Here is a 22,566-nt window from a genome sequence, read left to right as displayed (position 1 = left end):
CTGTCATTGATAACCGTACATATTGCATTTCCATTGTGCTTTCGTTGTTCCAATGTACATTTTTATTAGGCTACATAATATATGATACAGTATATACACCTGATATATCCACTAATAGGCTACATACCTACATAGTTAACATCATCATCATATTTGCTGATCGTACTGCATGGCATAATCTTGCATTTTAATATGATTATTAAAAAATACATAAGGAACTAATTGCCATTATTGCTAGAATATTGAGGAAAATGCATTATTATGATTATTACTGTGTTCAGTAAGTTTATGTAGCTTTCTACTGGTGTATTTATTCCATCTCTGTGGTAGGAAGTGCCGCAATGTTCCTCTTGTAAGATTGGGTTGGAACATTATAAAATACCAACGCTGCAATTGCATCAAAAATGTGCACGGCCCGCCCCTACATCATAAAATTCAAAAATTGACCCGTGGGTTTATCTAATTGAGTACCCCTGCCCTAAATGATCAGTTTCTAACACCAGAAACACATATACATACATCAAAAAAAGTGCAAAGTTGGGGCTAATTATATATATGTGTGTATATATACACACACACATACATACATACATACATACATACACACATATATTATATATATGTATATATGAATGCAAAACAATCATTAACCGCACAATTATGTATTATGCTCCAAAAGAGAAATGTTTTCTTAATTTTTGTTTTCAATGTACAAGAGATCTTCCCCTGGACAAAGGACATACACTCCCCTGTTTATAAACAAATCAGTTACAAAGTTATATTCAAGGGTCACCTGGTGTTTAGAAATCACCAAGTACACTCAATTAATATTGACCTCACAAAGGTCTGGATAATTAGATCCAGTAGATAACTTTGAATATTAAATTAATGTAGTCTCTATAAATACGTATTTACCTAAACACCCCCTTAATTGATCAGAATGAAAGATTTATAAATGTCATTATAAACTAGTGATGTAAAGAGCTATTAAAAGCTACTGGAATCCTCTACAACAGAAGAGAACCCCCCCCATAATCTACCAACACTAGAAGAGCAGTGCAACAACAGTGGTTACCTCAGCCTTGACCTGGATTGAGTGGAGTCCTTTAGAATAGCTCTGAGGGTCCCAGTATAGCACATAGAGGGGTGCTTTTAACGATTGAGCTGCTCCCAGAAGTGTTCCATCAATACTCACATAGACGGCAGTGACTGGGGCCTCCGAGAAAACCAAGATCCTAAAGGATTTAAAATGCTGACTCATCAAGATGGCATCAAGATGGCCATGGCTTTCCCCAGCTACTGACCTATCACATGCTTTTAGGATGCATCCATCACCTAATCATTCCCTGTAAAATCTTCCACCCTTTGCTTAAAAATGTGTTTAAAACCTTCATATTTTCTGAAGTACAAATCTATATTCCATTTTATTGAACCAATATTTAAAGTAGTTTATTCCTGAACTAGAAGGATGTACAGAGATATTTCCGGTACGGTGAAGCAAATAAGTGCAAACATTATCTCTTTTTGTGTCTCTTCAGGCTACTAGAAGGTGTTTAGACATTTACTATCAATCCAAAAAAAAAAAATATTTTGGAAACTCCAATTAATTTTCCATCATTTTTGCCCCAATTTGGAATTGCCAATTACTCAATATTTTGGAAATTTACTGTGTATTTTTTATTATACCACAATACATAAACTTTGACCTCCTTTGGAAACCCTGTTGCCTTGTTGAACTGCAAGTTCTCTTAGTCAGGAGACAAATACAGTGAGGGAAAAAAGTATTTGATCCCCTGCTGATCTTGTACGTTTGCCCACTGACAAAGAAATGATCAGTCTATAATTTTAATGGTAGGTGTATTTTAACAGTGAGAGACAGAATAACAGCAAAAAAATCCAGAAAAACGCATTTCAAAAAAGTTATACATTGATTTGCATGTTAATGAGGGAAATAAGTATTTGACCCCTTCGACTTAGTACTTGGTGGCAAAACCCTTGTTGGCAATCACAGAGGTCAGACGTTTCTTGTAGCTGGCCACCAGGTTTGCACACATCTCAGGAGGGATTTTGTCCCACTCCTCTTTGCAGATCCTCTCCAAGTCATTAAGGTTTCGAGGCTGACGTTTGGCAACTCGAACCTTCAGCTCCCTCCACAGATTTTCTATGGGATTAAGGTCTGGAGACTGGCTAGGCCACTCCAGGACCTTAATGTGCTTCTTCTTGAGCCACTCCTTTGTTGCCTTGACTGTGTGTTTTGGGTCATTGTCATGCTGGAATACCCATCCATGACCCATTTTCAATGCCCTGGCTGAGGGAAGGAGGTTCTCACCCAAGATTTGACGGTACATGGCCCCGTCCATCATCCCTTTGATGCGGTGCAGTTGACCTGTCCCCTTAGCAGAAAAACACCCCCAAAGCATAATGTTTCCACCTCCATGTTTGACGGTGGGGATGGTGTTCTTGGGGTCATTCCTCCTCCTCCAAATACGGCGAGTTGAGTTGATGCCAAAGAGCTCGATTTTGGTCTCATCTGACCACAACACTTTCACCCAGTTCTCCTCTGAATCATTCAGATGTTGGCAAACTTCAGACTGGCCTGTACATGTGCTTTCTTGAGCAGGGGGACCTTGTGGGTGCTGCAGGATTTCAGTCCTTCACAGCATAGTGTGTTACCAATTGTTTTCTTGGGGACTATGTTCCCAGCTGCCTTGAGATCATTAACAAGATCCTCCCGTGTAGTTCTGGGCTGATTCCTCATCGTTCTCATGATCATTGAAACTCCACGAGGTGAGATCTTGCATGGAGCCCCAGATCGAGGGAGACTTGACAGTTATTTTGTGTTTCTTCCATTTGCGAATAATCGCACCAACTGTTGCCACCATCTCACCAAGCTGCTTGGCGATGGTCTTATAGCCCATTCCAGCCTTGTGTAGGTCTACAATCTTGTCCCTGACATCCTTGGACAGCTCTTTGGTCTTGGCCATGGTGGAGAGTTTGGAATCTGATTGATTGATTGCTTCTGTGGACAGGTGCCTTTTATACAGGTAACGATCTGAGATTAGGAGCACTCCCTTTAAGAGAGTGCTCCTAATCTCAGCTCGTTACCTGTATAAAAGACACCTGGGAGCCAGAAATCTTTTGCTGATTGATAGGGGATCAAATACTTATTTCCCTCATTAACATGCAAATCAATTTATAACTTTTTTGAAATGCGTTTTTCTGGATTTTTTTGTTGTTATTCTGTCTCTCACTGTTAAAATACACCTACCATTAAAATTATAGACTGATCATTTCTTTGTCAGTGGGCAAACGTACAAAATCAGCAGGGGATCAAATACTTTTTTCCCCTCAATGTAACTATTTTCTAGGATACCACAACATCTGTAATGCATTGCTTATAATTATAATTAATTTTTAATTATAGAAATACAGCAGCGCTAATGGGAGAAACCTGATGTGTGTGGAATGCCGGATTCTGCCGACAGGCTCCACTCCAGGGTTGAGGTACAGAGCAGCTTTTGGGTTGGTGATGACAATAGCTGGCCAATCTTCAAACTTCAGGTCTGAGAAACTCAGGAGGTCGTGGTCAAAAGCCAGGACTCGATACCTAGTGCCAATGAGAGAGAGAAACACAACTCGGTACGTGTTCTAACAGTCGATAATGTCTTTAGACAGGACGTTGTCCTGGAACCACAGGAATCTCAGGAAATTCCTTGATTCTTCTTCTCTCAGAAGGAAACAGTAGAACATTTGTTATATATCTGCTATCACAGCGATGGATTCCTTGTGAAAGCGGATGAGCAGTCCAAGGAGCGTGTGATTGAGGTCAGGCCCAGTCAGGAGGACATCGTTGTTGGCTGACGAAGTCGATGAAGAAGGCAAAGGGGAAAAGGGAACTTGGTACTGTTGCTTATAGTTAGAGCCCAGAGAGATCCACTGCTCTTGTAGTCTGAAGGGCAGTTTCTGGACTATTGGGTCTACATATCGAGCTGTATCAAGACTAATCCGAAGCTCCATAAGCTCTCAGCTTCCATCTTTGTTGGAGATCTTGGGGAAAGTGTCAACTCATTTGAAGAGTGCACTCTTGTGCTGCAACTTTCGACCATCGATTATTTTTTCGATTAATTGAATAATCAAGATACGGCATTATTGAAGCTTTTAATCATTTTACTCATCATAGCCACCCCTTATTAATGCCATAATTAAAACCTTTACATGATGTGACAAAATACAGCTTTTATTATTTATTTTTATTATTAAAAGAGCACCTGCAAATATTGTGTTTATATATACAGATGTGTTGGTACCCTTACAGCTCATTTAAATAATGCTTAATTCCTACTGAGAAGTGATGAAATTAAAAGCTATTGCATCATGTATACTTAGATACATAGAATAAAGCAAAGAAGCTGTGAAAATAGATTAATTTTTGCTCATTCTACAAAGATATTCTAAAATGGCCTGGACACATTTGTTGGTATCCCTTAGAAAAGATAATAAATAATTGGATTATAGTGATATTCCAAACTAATTAGCTAATTAGCAACCTCCCTGGGCGTGGCCGCAAGAGGAAAATCGACCCCAGATTGAACAGAAGGATAGTGCGAATGGCAGAAATAGAACAAGGGATAACTGCCAAAGAGATACTCCAAGGTGAAGGTACATCAGTTTCTGATCACACCATCTATCGCTTTTTGTGGCCTCCATAGAAGAAGACGATTTTTGAAAGAAAAACATAAAATAAAGCCATGAATTTGCTAAAATGCATATTGTCAATCCGCAATCCTTCTGGGAGAATGCCCTTTGGACAGATGAGTCAAAACTGGAGATTTTGGGCAAGTCACCTCAGCTCTATGTTTGCAGACAAACAAATGAAGCTTTCAAAGAAAAAAACACCATACCTACAGTGAAACATGGAGGAGGCTCGGTTATGTTCTGGGGCTGCTTTGCTGTGCCCGGCACAGGGTGCCTTGAATCTGTGCAGGGCACAATGACATCTTAAGACTCTCAAGGCATTCTGGAGCGAAACGTACTGCCCAATGTCAAAAAGCTCTGTCTCAGTCACAGGTCATGGGTCCTCCAACAGGATAATGACCCAAAACACACAGCTAAAAGCACCCAAGAATGGATAAGAACAAAACATTGGACTGTTCTGAAGTGGCCTTCTGAGTCCTGGTCTGAATCCTATTGAACATCTATGGAAAAAGCTGACACTGGAGAAGGCACCCATCAAACCTGAGACAGCTGGGGCAGTTTGCTCAGGAAGAGTCGGCCAAACTACCTGTTAACAGGTGCAGTTTTATTATTTATACAATATTATGTTGAAAAACAAAATCAAAAGCAAAGTCTGATTTCTATTAAAATATGGAATAAACAATGGTGGATGCTAATTACTTTTGTCAGTTTCAAGTTATTTCAGAGGAAATTGTGCATTCTTCGTTTTTTTGTGGAGGGGTACCAACAAATGTGAGCACGTCTGTACATATACATATGCATATATTATATACATGCAGCACTGTGCCTAGATACTACATACAAAAAGTATAAAGATAGAAACCACTTACTATAATTCAAAGTACAAAATATCCAATAAATGATACATGTTGTTGAAAAACAAGCTTATAGATAATATTAACAGTCAAACTTTTTTTTTTTTTTTTTTTTTTTTTTTTTTTTAAGTAAATTGATTTTCAAAATACTACCTCCAAAATCTGCTATAAATGAAATACTGTACTGCATCATTGTAATGTATTCTAACAGGGTACGGGGCTGGGAAAGGCAGAATTGTGCACACAGGGAACTATTGAGTTCGCCCTGGACAAGGGTGTCTGGAATAAATAATTACATTGATGCCCCAAAAGACTCCAACTCCCACAATGCAACACCATAATAACAGGAAGCCCTGCTCTGTCAGTAAAACAAGATGCAGGCAACGATCATCTAGATTCTTGAATACGAACTGATGCCCCCCTTCATTAGCCCGCCGGACCTCACTTCATTTAAACACATTTTTGTTCAGATAATTATAAGACAAATCATTCAAATGTCCCAGTTTTGTTAAGCATAAAATGAGAGAACACCTGGGTCAGTTTAAATGAAAAGCTAACACAAACACAAATAAAAGATAACAACAGATGTGATTTTATCAACAACAATAATAAAAAAAACACAGCCGCGGTAAGGAAAATAGCGCTTCCATTTGCTTTATGAACCCCCACCCCGTAACTGTTTCATGTGTATGTGTGCTGTAAAATGTCTGTATAATACAACAACATTAAGATACATAGTAAAATACATTGCTAGCTAAAATTGATGCAAAACTCATCAAGTGAGATCTTCCTCCGAATCATTTTCGCTGCTGAAGACATGTGGATGTTTTCTTTTTAAGTGCTCCAACATTTAAATTGTACTATTGTGAAAAGCCAGCTCTTTCTTACAAAGTAAACAAGAGACTGTGTTGTTGATTGGCCTTTTAAAGTAATTCCAGATGACTGAACTTTTGTTTATATGGCAAATACTCAATTATATATTTTTTTTTACAGTCGACTAATTGTATTCCTCTATTCGTTGCAGCAGTAGTGCACTCTCGATCACCTCTGGCGAGATGTAGCATTCCTTGAGTCAGTCCCAAACCATCCTTAATCCATGTTCTGGGCGATTTACGTGGACACATCCTCTTTACGTGTTCAGCAGACTCTTTCCCAAGCCACTTGACTAGAAGAAGTCAGTCACATTTGAGTTCTCACCTGGGGAGTTTCGCCATGTGCGGCTAAACCGAGGAGTCGGCGGAAGATCTCCGATATTGTAGGCACTGTAAACTGCAGGGCACCAGTCAATTCTTACCTCCTGTTGTCCATCCAGTCCCCCAGCTCCAGCTCTAGGGTGCCCTGTTTGTGTCGACTGTGCAACACCGGCATCAGACCCCCGAGCGTGTGTAGATGCCCACACAGGTAAGCCACTGCAGAGCTAACAAAACCAGAAGAGCAGATCGGTAAGGATCAAGTGTAGTTTCAACTTTCCTCATCCATTCTAATGATTTTTTTTTGTTCTGACTGGGAATCAAATGAGTCTCCAGAGCAAGCCTGCACAGAAAGGGTATCACAATAGATGATAAAAATGGAAGGATTAATAACAGTTGAATGATAGACTTATAGTCCCTGCAATGGATTGCCAGACATTTATTGAACTCATGAAGGAAAACAAGTTGGACAGATTAGAAAAAATTGGGAGTATTTTCTTTTTTTTTCTTGTTGTGGTAAAGTGACCTATTGAGTGATTTTATTATGTAAATCACAACTGTTTATAGGCTAGGAAAGGTACAAAAAGCTAAATGCAGGCATATTTTAGGATTTCAATATTAGATACAACATTTTAATAAATGATCAATGTAATTCAAGCAAATTCATTCAGGACACATCACTGAGGGTCAGTTAAGGTCCTGTAATGCAAAAAACACGTGGCCTCCAATTATTTTGGGGCACACCATCATGAGTTTCACCAAGTGTCCCCCCCCCACCTCCATGAAATGCAGCTGCCCACCTCTTGCCCCCCAGTAACATTTCTGGTGACACCACTACTGCCTACAACACACCGATGCTCCTAACACCATGCTGGGGCAGTTGTTTAGGAACTTATGATGTAGAGGGGAGAGTGCCTCCTAGTCGTTCACATTCTCCACTTCATCTGCTATCTTACCTCATTACCTGACGGATTCCAGGGAAGGGAGAGATAATGGTGGATGTGGTGTAGTGTCCAAACCAGATGGACTGGTTACTGCTGTGGCTCTCCTGCTCAAAGCCTGCAAGCACATCCATTTGAGTCTGAAAGGGAAAAGAATGCCTTAGTGCTATTAATACAGTAAACTATATCCTTATCTTACGTTTGTGTTTTTTGGTCACTACTAATTTACCAAGACTTAAGCTGAAGCAAGAAAACAAACTGTATTAAATTCTTCATATCCAGAGCAGTTGCCTTTTGGTACAATTTGCACCCTTAAAATGTTAAAATTTCCATCAGAACAGCTTGGAATATCACACATTCAATACTCTTGGAATTGTGTAACCTTCTGAATGAAATATGATAAAAAAAAAAACAACAAAAAAAACTACCAGTTAAGTCTGATAAAACTTACTTTTTTTTTTTTTTTGCTTTCCTAGATTCTACAAACTGGCTACACTAAAAAAACATTTCCCATTGTAAACTCTTACAAGGGTTTGGATGGCTCCACTGAAACACAAAGAGAGGTTTGTTCTACCTGGTTCAAAATGCCAAAGAAATTGTAGGGCCTCTTTGGTCCTGGGGTGAGGGTGGCATCAGAGCAGATAAAGGAATAATTCCCAAAGGATGTCTGGTGAACATAGTGGAAGGAGCCCTCTTTCTGAATAGCAGAGTATTTCCTGCAACAATATACAGCATTTTACATTAAGGAACAAAAGAAAATGCCCTACTAAAGGTGACAATCCAAATGTAAATGCTATGTTGATGGAAGTTACTGAGCAAAATAATTGTACTAACTCCTACCTCCATGGATGAACAGTTTAAATGACCTATTAGTCAACATGTCAAAATTTTTACAATCAGACACCAATTAGGTTTGACAAGGATTTAGCTTCAAAGCACAATTCTTTTTGTAGAATCTACAGAGCAGGCCAATTGTTTCAAAGAGCAAAATCAGCATAATAAGGTTGGTTGTTTTCCTCTCTACTCCCTGGATTCCTCATATTCTTCTGTGCTCTGAACATAAACTCTTTGCACTCCAAGGTGTGGACTTCAATTTCACTGATTGTTAAAAAAATACATAGTTAGTGAAGAATGTTTGCTGTGTATAGACCTGTCACAATCTCACATTAACAAAGATACAAGATACAATTGACTGTAAACCCTGATAAATACTGTTTTTACGCTGTACGTGGGAGGTATGTGCAGAAATGCTGGCATGCTCCGATCAGCCCAATGGATAGATGGGCGTTAGCAAGCTTAACAAAACAGCCAGCGGGGCAAACCACTTCAGCCTCCACAGCAGCCAGACGCAATGGACCAACAGTCTGCGGGGCGGAATAGCCAGCTGACAGTCATCAGCTGATCATGAGGGAACGTAATCAAAAAGACTGCTTCCCTGTTCATATGGGACAAAGTACCTCAGGGGAAACACAAGGAGGGTGGCTGGAGAGCAATAGAGCAAGAGAGAAAGACAGAGTAGTAATACAACAGTATTGAACTTTGGACTGGACCTTTTGACCACAACTTTGGATTGTTTGCCTTCATATTTGTGAGTTACACACATGTGCGTAGTGAGGGAACAGTTTACACAGAGTTGTTAGACTCAAAGAGGAGTTAGGTTTCCTGTCTTTAGTCTGTCTAGTTTTGTTTATTCCACAAATTCAAGCCCTGCACCTGTCACTCTCCCTCTAGTGCGCCTCCTAAAACCCTCCGTACCAACCATGCACGGTGTCAGTGTGTACATACATATTCACAATTAAGTCATTTTGTCAGCTTCAATCTGTTCACCTCACTGAAGTACCTGATTGGGAATTAAATGCTTTCATTCACTCAGCACGGTTTAAGAGAGTGTACAGTACAGTACTAAGAACTGGGAATAAATCAGAGAATGAGACAAATGTTTACCTGTAGTAGTTGTTGACACTCTCCAGAGATATAATATTGAAAGCATCTTGGGAAAAAAAAAGACAAAATACATATGAATTAGTAGAAGACACAACATTAGTATTTGCAGAATGCACACACAGGATGGAATTATTACCGGAATGGAGAGTTGCATGAGGGACAGAAAATGCACTAAAATAGATTAGTGAGCAGAACAGGCTGTTCTTTTAGAAGGGGGTCCAAGTGATAATTGAGATTGAATGCAAAGCAAAACAGTATTTTACACTACTTTGTCCATCAAAGAAACAAATGCCATTTGTGCTTAGCAAAACACAATGTGCTTTCTTCCCTTTAGTGCACTTCGGTGTAAAGCAGACATATAGACAGTATGCAGTATGTGAGTCTGTGCATACTGACTATAGTAAGCAAAGTTGAACTGCTGAAGTAGTAGGTGTTTCAGCATCGACATCAGCGGTATGTGTGCAAGACAAACCAGATTTTTCTGGAGTAGTTGAAAAAGATGCATAGTTTTGCCATTAGCATTCTCTATAAAGGAATTCAATCACTAGAAAAAAGGCTGATTATCTTCTTTACAGACCATATTGATTTCAAAAACAGAAAAAAAAAAAAGATTAAGGATGAGGTTACAGTTCATAAAATGTCCTGTTATTACATTTGTGGAAAGAAGGTAGCAACTTTTTTTTTTCCTAAAGAGACGGGGGGGGGGGGGGTGGTTGGAGATGGAAAGAAGAAAAAAAGGAAAATGCCATCTGCAATGTCCTTGAAAATTCTGACCCTCCTTCACTAGAAGATAGAAGCCTCCGCTTAACACAGCATAATCGATAAACAGTCAAATCTGAGAAGGCCTCATTTAATATGGAAATATGACTTTCATTGTGGCCTCCTAAAGTGGATACTTTTTAATTAAAACTTGCTAATCTTTCTGGGGGTGTTTCTAGGTGCAATCATTAGTAATTATCATTAAGTCCTGAGTCAGGGACACTTGCTTAAAAATATAAGTTTCTTCTTCACAAGCATTGTTTGTCAGAGAAGTTATTAATGAAGGGACTTTCATGCATTTCAGATATGTAAATATCATGTTCATTTTCAGATACAAAACAGCATCTCTTTGAACTTTATTGGGATCATTACACTGATCCACTCAGCCTCAGCTACTGTAACCTACTGTTAGCTAGGCAGCCCACTTGTCTGAAAAGAAACCTCTTAACTGAAACTTAATTCAGTTCTTGAAGGATACCATTACAGCTGGAAATGTTGGATTCTGCCATTTTAACACCCCAGGGAAGAGTTGAGAGTGTCAGTAGATAGGTATTGAATCTTGGAACCTTGCAAAAACTAATGTAGTGTTTTTAATGGTAGATGCATCAAGATTGTATATCATTCAAAGCTAAAACAGATGGCATAGTCAAACTCTTAAGGAAAAAATATACCCAGAGGGTGAACATTTTTAAGTAACATTTCTGTACATATCAGCCATAACACCTGTCAGTGGTCATAATGAACTGAATAACACTGATAATCTTGTTATCATGGCACCTGTGGGTGGGATACATTAGGCAGCAAGTGAACATTTTGTCCTCAAAGTTGATGTGTTAGAAGCAGGAAAAATGGGAAAGCTTAAGGATCTAAGTGACTTTGACAAGGGCCAAATTGTGATGGCTAGACAACTGGGTCAGAGCATCTCCAAAACTGCAGCTCTTGTGGGGTGTTCCCGGTCTGCAGTGGTCAGTACCTATTAAAAGTGGTCCAAGGAAGGAAAAGCGGTGAACCAGCGACAGGGTCATGGGAAGCCAAGGACCATGGGCTGTGTGGTCTGATCCAACTGAGCTACAGTAGCTCGTCTAATAGAAAGGTGTCAGAACACACAGTGCATTGCAGTTTGTTGCGTATGGGACTGCGCAGCTGCAGACCAGTCAGGGTGCCCATGCTGACCCCAGTCCACTGCCGAAAGCACCTACAATGGGCACGTGACCATCAGAACTGGACCACGGAGCAATGGAAGAAGGTGGCCTGATCTGATGAATCATGAGGCAAGGTGTTGACTTGGCCTCCAAATTCCCAAGATCTCAATCCAATCGAGCATCTGTGGGATGTGTTGGACAAACAAGTCCGATCCATGGAGGCCCCACCTCCTTACAGGACTTAAAGGATCTGCTGCTAACGTCTTGGTGCCAGATAGCACACCTTCAGAGGTCTAGTGGAGTCCATGCCACGACGGGTCAGGGCTGTTTTGGTGGCAAAAGGGGGACCTACACAATATTAGGCAGGTGGTCATAATGTTATGGCTGATCGGTGTATTGCATGAATATGCGGAAACATTATTAAATCTAAAAGCATGCAAGAGGAATCTGTACTTTAATATTTCCTTTGTTTTATATTTTTATTCTTGGTTGATTAGCCCCTATTTTTGAGCGGTGTAATTAGTACTGAATGGCATCTGATATTGTGCTTTGCCAGAAAGGTCTTATATTTTGTAAGTCGCCCTGGATACTGGCGTGTGCTAAGAAATAAATTATAAATCTAAAGCCCTCTTCCCTACACCAGGATTTCAACCAAGTCATTGACCTTTCTAATCTCTGCCTGTCTCCCTGGCCTGGCACGAGGTACCGGTAGTATTACAGAGAAAACTACTGTGGAGATTCTGCTTAGGGTTGTGCCAATAGACGATGATGACATTAATTTGCACTTTTGCGTCTCGGGGGGTGGAAGCACATTTTCCAAATATTGTGCCAAAGTCTTTAGTATCTCATTTATATATGTACAGTGGAGGAAAAAAGTATTTGATCCCCTGCTGATTTTGTACGTTTGCCCACTGACAAAGAAATGATCAGTCTATAATTTTAATGGTGGGTGTATTTTAACAGTGAGAGACAGAATAACAACAACAAAATCCAGAAAAACACATTTCAAAAAAGTTATAAATTGATTTGCATGTTAATGAGTGAAATAAGTATTTGATCCCCTATCAATCAGCAAGATTTCTGGCTCCCAGGTGTCTTTTATACAGGTAACGAGCTGAGATTAGGAGCACTCTCTTAAAGGGACTCTCCTAATCTCAGCTCGTTACCTGTATAAAAGACACCTGTCCACAGAAGCAATCAATCAGATTCCAAACTCTCCACCATGGCCAAGAACAAAGAGCTGTCCAAGGACGTCAGGGACAACATTGTAGACCTACACAAGGCTGGAATGGGCTACAAGACCATCGCCAAGCAGCTTGGTGAGAAGGTGACAACAGTTATTCGCAAATGGAAGAAACACAAAATAACTGTCAGTCTCCCTCGGTCTGGGGCTCCATGCAAGATCTCACCTCGTGGAGTTTCAATGATCATGAGAACGGTGAGGAATCAGCCCAGAACTACATGGGAGGATCTTGTTAATGAAAGGCAGCTGGTACCATAGTCACCAAGAAAACAATTGGTAACACACTACGCCGTGAAGGACTGAAATCCTGCAGCGCCCGCAAGGTTCCCCTGCTCAAGAAAGCACATGTACAGGCCCGTCTGAAGTTTGCCAATGAACATCTGAATGATTCAGAGGAGAACTGGGTAAAAGTGTTGTGGTCAGATGAGACCAAAATCAAGCTCTTTGGCATCAACTCAACTCGCCGTGTTTGGAGGAAAAGGAATGCTGCCTATGACCCCAAGAACACCATCCCCACCGTCAAACATGGAGGTGGAAACATTATGCTTTGGGGGTGTTTTTCTGCTAAGGGGACAGGACAACTGCACTGCATCAAAGGGACGATGGACGGGGCCATGTACCATCAAATCTTGGGTGAGAACCTCCTTCCCTCAGCCAGGGCATTGAAAATGGGTCGTGGATGGGTATTCCAGCATGACAATGACCCAAAACACACAGCCAAGGCAACAAAGGAGTGGCTCAAGAAGAAGCACATTAAGGTCCTGGAGTGGCCTAGCCAGTCTCCAGACCTTAATCCCATAGAAAATCTGTGGAGGGAGCTGAAGGTTCGAGTTGCCAAACGTCAGCCTCGAAACCTTAATGACTTGGAGAGGATCTGCAAAGAGGAGTGGGACAAAATTCCTCCTGAGATGTGTGCAAACCTGGTGGCCAACTACAAGAAACGTCTGACATCTGTGATTGCCAACAAGGGTTTTGCCACCAAGTACTAAGTCGAAGGGGTCAAATACTTATTTCCCTCATTAACATGCAAATCAATGTATAACTTTTTTGAAATGCGTTTTTCTGGATTTTTTTGTTGTTATTCTGTCTCTCACTGTTAAAATACACCTACCATTAAAATTATAGACTGATCATTCCTTTGTCAGTGGGCAAACGTACAAAATCAGCGGTGGATCAAATATTTTTTTTCCCTTACTGTATATATATATATACAAACTGTATATTATAGAGGCATACTACTTTCAGCTGAAGTTGTTTCGAATCCATAGCTACCAAAAACATTGTGGTTCATAGCAAAAACATGTTTATAAGCTACAATGGAAAAGTCTATTTCTATCTCTGTCCTTTGCGTTCTGACCAGTGCCCCCTGGAAGAGCGTGTAATCTGACACCTGCCTTATCACCTGAGAGTTCCAGGGCTTTCAGAGGGTCTTTGGATTGGCTAGACATTCATAGAGTCACAGTCTGTGATTCGTTAATCAAAATAGATCTCTAGGCTGATGACAGATCCATAGTAACATCCTTTCCATTGGTCAATACCATCCCCGTGTTCTGCAGCTGCCCATTGCAGGAGCCAGGAAAAACGCGATATAAATAAATGGCACATGGTTCTTTTCAGCCAAATCTCAGCAGCATAAGAAAAACGCATGGCACTATCAAAAATGGTTTCCCCATAAATGAATACATGCTCTAATTTTGGGCAGAGGGTTAAAAGAATGATGTGTCACAGTAACAGATGTGTGCTTTCATTTTTGTTGTTTGTGGATGCTCCATGCCAAGAACTTTAAGTTCACTATTCAACTATTTAAAAATAAATATCTTAAATCACCATATCAAAATGTTGAAGCACAAAAAGGTGTCCTCTCCTATCATAAATATACTAAATAATTTTAGAAACCTAAAATAGCCTACAATCATAAAAATAAGATGACTGTGATAGGAGAAAAAAATCCCAAATGTATTTTCCTGTTCAATAGGATACAAGGAGTCAAACTTAGAATGACACTTTATTCTCGCAGCACTTGGACCATAATCACATTCTCAATTAGTGTATTTGACAGAAAAAGCTTTACCTACATAAGTTTTATATATTTTCCAATAAGTTGAAAATAAGAAGTAGCCCCACATAGTTGTAGGTGATACTTTTGCATTGAGGTTCGTTCACAGACAGTTGCTATGTCAACGTGTTGATGCTACAGCTGTGATCAACCTGACGGACACCTTGACCACTGTTTCACACCCCAAAGTTTTGCAGCTGCAGCGTATTAATTAAGCACAACTTTATATTGAAGAAAGAAACACACAGTTTGTCACCACACAAAAATAAACAAATTAAATCGAAAGAAACAAATAGCCATACAAGACATGTTACAATAGGTGCAACACTTAAAATCCCCAGTGGCTCCACACCTGTGCAACACGCATCATCCGCCACCCACCTCCTACGAGCTAACAATATCAGACATCGTGATGTTTTAACATCCATCATCGCCCAACCCTAGTTCTGTTCTTTAGTTTCTTTCCTAACTATTTACATTTGTCTTGCAGAACCTCTGCCCTTCCTTTTCCTATGTCATTGGTTCCAATGTGGACCATGACCAGTGGATTCCCCCCGGCTTTGGCCAGTAGCCCGTCTACTAGATTAGGGAGATCTGCCACCTAAGCACCAGGCAGGCAAGATACCATGCGGGTCTCCTTATCACTAGAACACACTGTGTGATCTACGACTCTAAGGATCGAGTCTCTTACTATAACTATCTCCCTGTTCTTGGCGGGAGTGGGCACCATGGTGCTCAACTGCCCTCCCATCACCTTCGGAGCTGTCACTGTCCATCTCGATGTCCAGCAGCTGGAACCTGTTGGGCATTTCTAGCTCTTGGGTTGTCTCTTCTAAGGTGTGTGCGCACCCTTTTCTGCAGTTACGACCTACTGTAACCCAGCTGTTCTCTATACTTTCCTGCACTAAGGGCTCAACTGTCCTTGATTTTGGCATGCACAGCATCTCTCTAATGGGCTGATTGACCAATTATTCCATATCACTAATACAGTGCAGATCAGCAAACTCTGATCTATAGGACCTCAACATGCTCATAACAGTCACAGAATAAATCTTGCTGGATGAGTACAAAATCTGAGAAAATATGACTTCTAGCTTTATTTTAACCCTGCTCTGGTACCATGAAAAAAGTTACATTGACAGCACCATTGGGGTGGGGTCACAGAGACCCCATGGTACCACAGCAGGGTTAAAGTGGAACAAAAACATTTACATTGACTTGGAAGCACTGTACAATTCAACTAGTTTAACAGAAAACAGATATTACATTATTTGGTCAAGTGACTATTTTTTCCCTTTGTGATTAAAGTAATGCCCAATGCTAAACTGAGAAGCACTGAAGCCGGATACTCCCCACTAGGCTGCAAAAATATCAAGTTGCAGCTAGAGAGATTTAGACTCGTGGCCACAGTAATTATTTGTCACGTGTCTTTGTTACCATGGTTGCCCCGAATGTCGATCCACTTGGTACGCTCCAGAACTCTGGACCTCTTCAGGATGTTATGGTAGGCCTGCCACTCCACCTCGTGTTGCAGGGAACCCACCTTGCTCTCCGTCTTTGCATCCGTCAAGTCCCCTGAGAAAGGGAAAACACATCAGCAGCAGTTATACAGGCAAAAGAAAGGGTAATTGAGGGTAATTTCCATAAGAGACCCTTGCAACTAGAAGGACAAAACCCAGGGCTAGACCAAAGCACACCTTTGACCTACCCACACATTCGAAATTACAGTATGTATGTACGTGTATATATATATTGCCTATTTGAATAGTATTATAACATAGTTTATATATATATTTAGTCTTAACAAATACGAGGGTTTTGGGCTTTTAATGGGGCATTTAAAATCTGCTCATTATGTGATATCTTAATGTTTCAGGGTTCCCCTAAGCAATATTAATAAAAATGGGTGCTTGAACATCGAAAACAAAGTACAAACTTGTAAAACAAGTTATCCACCTACCCCCACCACCCCCCAACACAGTTTTTTTTCCTTTTTTGGAAATATCCAAAATCAGGAAATCAATGTGCTTTTAAGTGTAGACTTTCATCTTTATTTTGAGGGTAGTTACAACCAAATTGGGTGAACAGTGTAGGAATTACACCTATTTGTATAGGTGGTCCCCCCAATTTTAGGGGCTCAAAAGTAATTGGACAAACTAACAGTCATGAATTAAATTGTGAGTTTCAATACTTGGTTGCAAGACATCACCAGATGTTGGGTTTCTTCCCTGGTCATGCTCTGCCAGGCCTGTACTGTAACTGTTTTAGTTCCTGCTTGTTCTTGGGGTGTTTTGCCTTCAGCAAGTGAAATGCTGCTCAATTGGATTCAGGTCAGCTGATTGACTTGGCCATTGCAGAACATTCCACTTCTTCACCTTAAAAAGTCTTGGGTTGCTTTTGCAGTATGCTTCGGGTCATTGTCCATCTGAACTGTGAAGCGCCGTCCAATGAGTTTTGAAGCATTTGGCTGAATCTGAGCAGATAATATAGCCCTAAACACTTCAGAATTCATCCTGCTGCTTTTGTCAGCAGTCACATCATCAATAAATACAAGGGAACCAGTTCCCTTGGCAGCTATACATGGCCATGCCATAACATGCTTCACAGATTAGGTGGTATGCTTCAGATCATGAGCAGTTCCTTCCCTTCTACATACTCTTCTCTTCCCATCATTCTGGTACAAGTTGATCTTTGTCTCATCTGTCTATAGGATGCTGTTCCAGAACTGTACAGGGTTCTTTAGATGTTTTTTTGACAAATTCTAATCTGGCCTTCCTGTTTTGGGGCTTACATTTTGTGGTAAACCCTCTGTATTTACTTTGGTGAAGTCTACTCTTGATTGTTGACTTTGACACAGATAAACCTACCTCCTGGAGGGCGTTCTTGATCTGTTACTGAGCTCACCAGTGCGTTCTTTCTTTTTAAGAATGTACCAAATAGTTGATTTGGCCACACCTAATGTTTTTGCTGTCTCTCTGATTGGTTTGTTTTGATTTCTCAACCTAATGATGGCTTGCTTCACTCGCAGTGGCAGCTCTTTGGACTTCATATTGAGGATTAACAGCAACAGATTACAAATGCAAATGCCACACTTGAAATCAAATCTAGACCTTTTAACTGCTTACCTGTAATTGAACTAATGAGGGAATAACACACACCTGACCACGGAACAGCTGAGACAGCTGAGTAGCCAATTATCCAATTACTTTTGAGCCCCTAAAATTGGGGGGACCACATATAAAAATGGGTCTAATTCCTACACCATTCACCCAATTTGGATGTAACTACCCTCAAATTAAAGATGAAAGTCTGCACTTAAAGCACATATTGGTTGTTTAATCCATTGTGGTGGTGTACAGAGCCAAAATGACAATTGTGTCACTGTCCAAATATTTATGGACCTAACTGTATATCAGTGACATTAGTTATGCAAAACAGTAAGGAAACATATTACTGAAGATGTGAGAAAGTTTAACAAAGAACCCCTTGAAAATAATGGAAACATGAAAATTGCACAAAATAACAGAAGAAAAATAGGTATCAACCCATTGCCCTGAAAAATGATGATGGCACAAGAATCAAAAACCAAAATGTGATTATCAGAAGAGATCTCAATGAACACAGTGAAATAGTAGATGTGACTCCAAAGGAAGTAAACTATGCCATAAAGAAGAAAAACACTAGAGAAGAAATGGAGAAGATTCTTGCAAAAGTTTTCACAAACAGTGGAACAACGCAACCATCAGTCTACTTCCCATCTTCTACAAAGCTGTATTAGAAGTTCTCTGTTCCTGGGCTATATTGACTGAGAAAGCATTTGATTCAATATATACAAACTCAGTCATCAGGGCCATAAGAAATCCAAACATTGAGGAAACCTATATCAATCTTAATAAATATACACTAATGCTCCATCAAAACTCCAACTCTACCAAGACACTGACAAGATCAAGATCTGCAAAGAATATGTCAAGGAGACAATCTCTCCAAAACTCTTCACAACAAGTCTTCAATAAGTATTCAAGACTTTGGACTGAGAAGAAAAAATAAGCTTGATCTTGATTAATTTAACAACTTACAATTTACCTTGTCATATTTGCAAAAACACTTGAAGACCTGCAGTTTCAAATTGAAGAACTCTGTAAGCAAGAAAACTGAAGTAAAAATGTACCTCAGTAAAATCAATATCATGTAACAATAACAGCTTTGTTAAATCTAAGTATACTGAAGTAGATCAATGGATACTTGAAAAAGTCCAAAGTTATGTCTACCTTCAACAACAAATCAGTGCAGACAGAGATATTATGGGAGGAATCAAAAGAGGATTTAAAATGGAATGTGTTGATTTTCTTTCAAATGCATTTGCCTACAGAGAAAAGTATTTGATGAATACATACTATCATTGCTCATATATAGCTGTGATATATGGTCACTAAATGCAGAAATGTTACACAAACTCTGAATGACAAGAAGAAACATGGAAAGATGTGTACTTGGAATAACAATTAATTATTCTGGGAACAAATTAAAATGTGACAATTGAAAGAGTGAAAATGTTAAAATGGCTGGACAAATTACTTGAAGAACAGATCAGAAATGTACAAAAGAAGCTATAAAATGTATCCCAGGGGAATAAGAAATGACCTAAAGATGACCACATAAAAGATGGGAAGATTAAATCATAAATGTTCCAGGTGTGACACGGAAAAGAGAAGCTATAGACTGAAGCAGGTGGAAACATCTTAGGGAGGTGAGGCTTTCATTCAGCAGTGGATTGGTATTGGCTGATGGTGATGATATATACAGTGCCTATAGTAGGTCTACACCCCCTTTCACATTTTGTTACCTTTTAGCCTGGAATAAAAATGAAATACATTTTCTTGCACATCCTACCCCACAACTTAAGAGTCAAAAAATATTCTAGACATTTGTAGAAAATTACAAATATAAATGTATAAATATCGCTTGGTTGGATTAGTGTCCACCCCCCATGTTATAACAATTGTAAATTAGCTCAGGTGTATGGCCTCCACCTGCGTAACTTACAGTGATGCATATGATTTCAGGGCAAATTCAGCAGTTCCTGTAGGTTCCCTCTGCTAGGTAGTGCAATTCAAAGTTATGACTCAACCATGAACATCAAGAAGCTTTCAAAAGAACTCCAGGACAAAGTTGTTGAATGGCACAGATCAGAGGATTGGTATAAAAAATGTCAATGGCAACTTTGCAAGAGCTACAGGCTATTCTGGCCAGAACTGGTCAAAGTGTGCATGTGACAACAATATCCCAAACACTTCACAAATCTAGTCTGTATGGTACTGTAATGGAGCAAGGCCCATCCCTTTGTTAAACACATACTGTTTGTCTGAAATGTATGGGTGGTATGTTGTGTATTTTGTTACAATGTGATGTAAAACAAAGCACAAATAGTGGAGACCATAATGTATTATACTTTTAAATCATGTATGGCAGTGCACAAAGGGGGAAAATATTTTTGAGGGGCAGTTTAATTACCATAATCCTCTTAAGAGTGGGCCCAATAAAGTTTGGGGAAGCACATTATTTGTATTTGCATTTTGTATTTAAGAAAAACCCTCCTCGAATACCGTTTAAAATAAGAAAAACCCAGGAGACATCTGAAAAAATAGTTTGTGGTTTAACAAAACTAAAATTTAACTTTTATATTAAATATTGAATCTGAATGTTTTGAAGGAGATCAGTAATGTTTACAATTTGTATTACAACATTGGAATTTGATTTATATAGCAAGTAATGTTTACCTGTTGCAAGGACAAGAACTGGCTTGATGATGTTTATTGTATCTGTGCAGAACTTTTCAAAATCAGGGGCTCGTCTGCGGTCATGAAAGCGGCTGATGTGAATGTCCGACACCTGTACATGGAACACAGAATCAGTCATAAAGGAACACGTTCCCCTAAATATAACGTCATAGACGCACGCCCAGTGTTCATTCCTAAATCGTGTTTTACAAATGTACATGGTAATATTAGAATTAAAAATAGAAAAAAATGAGTCATATTTAGCATTTTTGGGTCAAAAGTTTTGTGAGATTCATGCACTTACCTGCACAAACCAGAATATATTGTCCAGTTGCGCACCAGGGTACGGAGGCATGCTATTCCAGCTCTGCCCACGAACTGTTCTGCGAGTGGGCTTGATGATGGTGCTTTTGGGGTGCTGGGCGGTATCGTAGATTTCCAGAAGCAACGATATGAGGCAGGCAGATACCAGACCTGTGAGCACCAAGCTGCTGCATATTTTAAGCATCCTCGTCGATAGGCTCGGAAAGAAAGGGGAAAACAATGAGCGAGCGACAGGAGCTGCAGGTGAAATTAGTGGCAAGCTAATACTACTAGTCTGCGAAATATCCCCATTGCACATAATTTAGGGCATGCCCTTACTGGCCAGCACACTCCCAGCTTCACCCAGCGCTTCCTGCTTCCGCACACAGTCCAGCACCAAACACGCATGTTTGCATTTGCTTTGTGACAGCTTTATTGTAACATATTAAGAGAACATCTCAAGGGTAGACTGACTTCTCAGCGATTTACATATCTTACATTACATTAATGATATATGTATAGATCGATAGATAGGTTTATATCAATTGGTTATTTAGTATTGACTAGTATAATCCAAATTGATTACTATGTTTATCCGTATACGGTTTCATTCAAATAGTGGTGTGCATGTTGTGGTTCAATAACGTATATATATTTTTTAAACAGGTCGAAACAACACGCTTCGGCGTTTTAGGAATGTTTAATTGATTTCTGAAGTGAATTCTTTGGGGTGATACACTTTATCATGCGAGTAAATAATACAGTGGTTATTGTTTATATTAGCCCATTCATGTAGACTATATAATTTGATTTTTAATACTCACTGTTGTATAAATTTAGCTAAATGTATGTAGGCAACTGGGCAGTAGATCGGCGGACTGCGTTTGTGACTGCTGCTTACATTTACCGAATGTAGGCGTATTGTATTTGTTATTATTATTGTGTATTGTTCAATTGTGTTGCCTCGTCAGAGTGGGTGTAGTTTCGGTTTCAACAACAGTGATTTTAAATGCCCTTCTTTCTTTTTTAAGAGAGATGATATAGCAGCTCCTTCGAGGTTAGTTTAATAAAGAACAATACACATTGAAATCAGGATTGGGAATGGGGACTACAGCTCCCAGAAGCCCCGCGGCCGCGTACCCCACTGACGTAACAGCCCGTCTCCTAGGAAACAGCAGCAGCAGTATATTTCCTGTTGTCTCGATTCTTCTCTGATTGTAATCTGTAAAGTATAATCCGATGATATTACCTAGAAAAATAAATGAAATACAATCCAACGACTACGCGTTTCACGCTTATCGTGCTTTATTTATTTTGTCCTGTAATACATCGATGCGTCATTTTCATTCCCGGCATTGCGCGCCTGCGTACTGCCACATGCACGCGCATTAGTGTGTATATTTTTCATTAGAAGTCTATGGTTATTAAGATCACGCCGTCACTAAGCCGGAAAGTGTGCTTCGACCAATCGTTGTCTGCTTTAGTGCAGAGCCCTGCCTCCTCATTGGCTAATGCGTATGCGCTCTCTAGCCAGCGTATTGAGCGCGGGCACGTTTGAACCGCACGCACTGCTGCGCGGCCCCGACAGGCCGCTGCGAAGGCGTCGTGCACGCGCGCGCAAGCCGGCGAGGAGGGTGCGCTCTGACGTCACGGCGGAGC

General features: G+C 40.0%; 1 protein-coding gene across 1 annotated transcript in view; it reads right to left on the bottom strand.

Moving 5' to 3' along the window:
• tmem62 (transmembrane protein 62) overlaps positions 1-21,398 on the bottom strand; it is a 30,118-nt gene extending 8,720 nt beyond the window's left edge. Inside the window, exons 1-9 of the mRNA XM_066694053.1 lie at positions 20,909-21,398; positions 20,605-20,716; positions 16,262-16,399; positions 9,625-9,670; positions 8,255-8,396; positions 7,696-7,820; positions 6,844-6,966; positions 3,452-3,607; positions 1,076-1,235 (exon numbers count right to left, since the gene is read on the bottom strand). Of these exons, the coding sequence (XP_066550150.1) occupies positions 1,076-1,235; positions 3,452-3,607; positions 6,844-6,966; positions 7,696-7,820; positions 8,255-8,396; positions 9,625-9,670; positions 16,262-16,399; positions 20,605-20,716; positions 20,909-21,226 (1,320 nt within the window). The 5' untranslated portion in view covers positions 21,227-21,398. The remainder of the gene's footprint in view (positions 1-1,075; positions 1,236-3,451; positions 3,608-6,843; positions 6,967-7,695; positions 7,821-8,254; positions 8,397-9,624; positions 9,671-16,261; positions 16,400-20,604; positions 20,717-20,908) is intronic.
• Positions 21,399-22,566: the final 1,168 nt, after the last annotated feature.

The sequence above is a fragment of the Amia ocellicauda genome, chromosome 21 (genome assembly GCF_036373705.1).
Source record: "Amia ocellicauda isolate fAmiCal2 chromosome 21, fAmiCal2.hap1, whole genome shotgun sequence".
NCBI lineage: Eukaryota > Metazoa > Chordata > Actinopteri > Amiiformes > Amiidae > Amia > Amia ocellicauda.
Note: the sequence above shows the minus strand (reverse complement) of the source record. Positions and strands in the feature narration are given on the sequence as shown.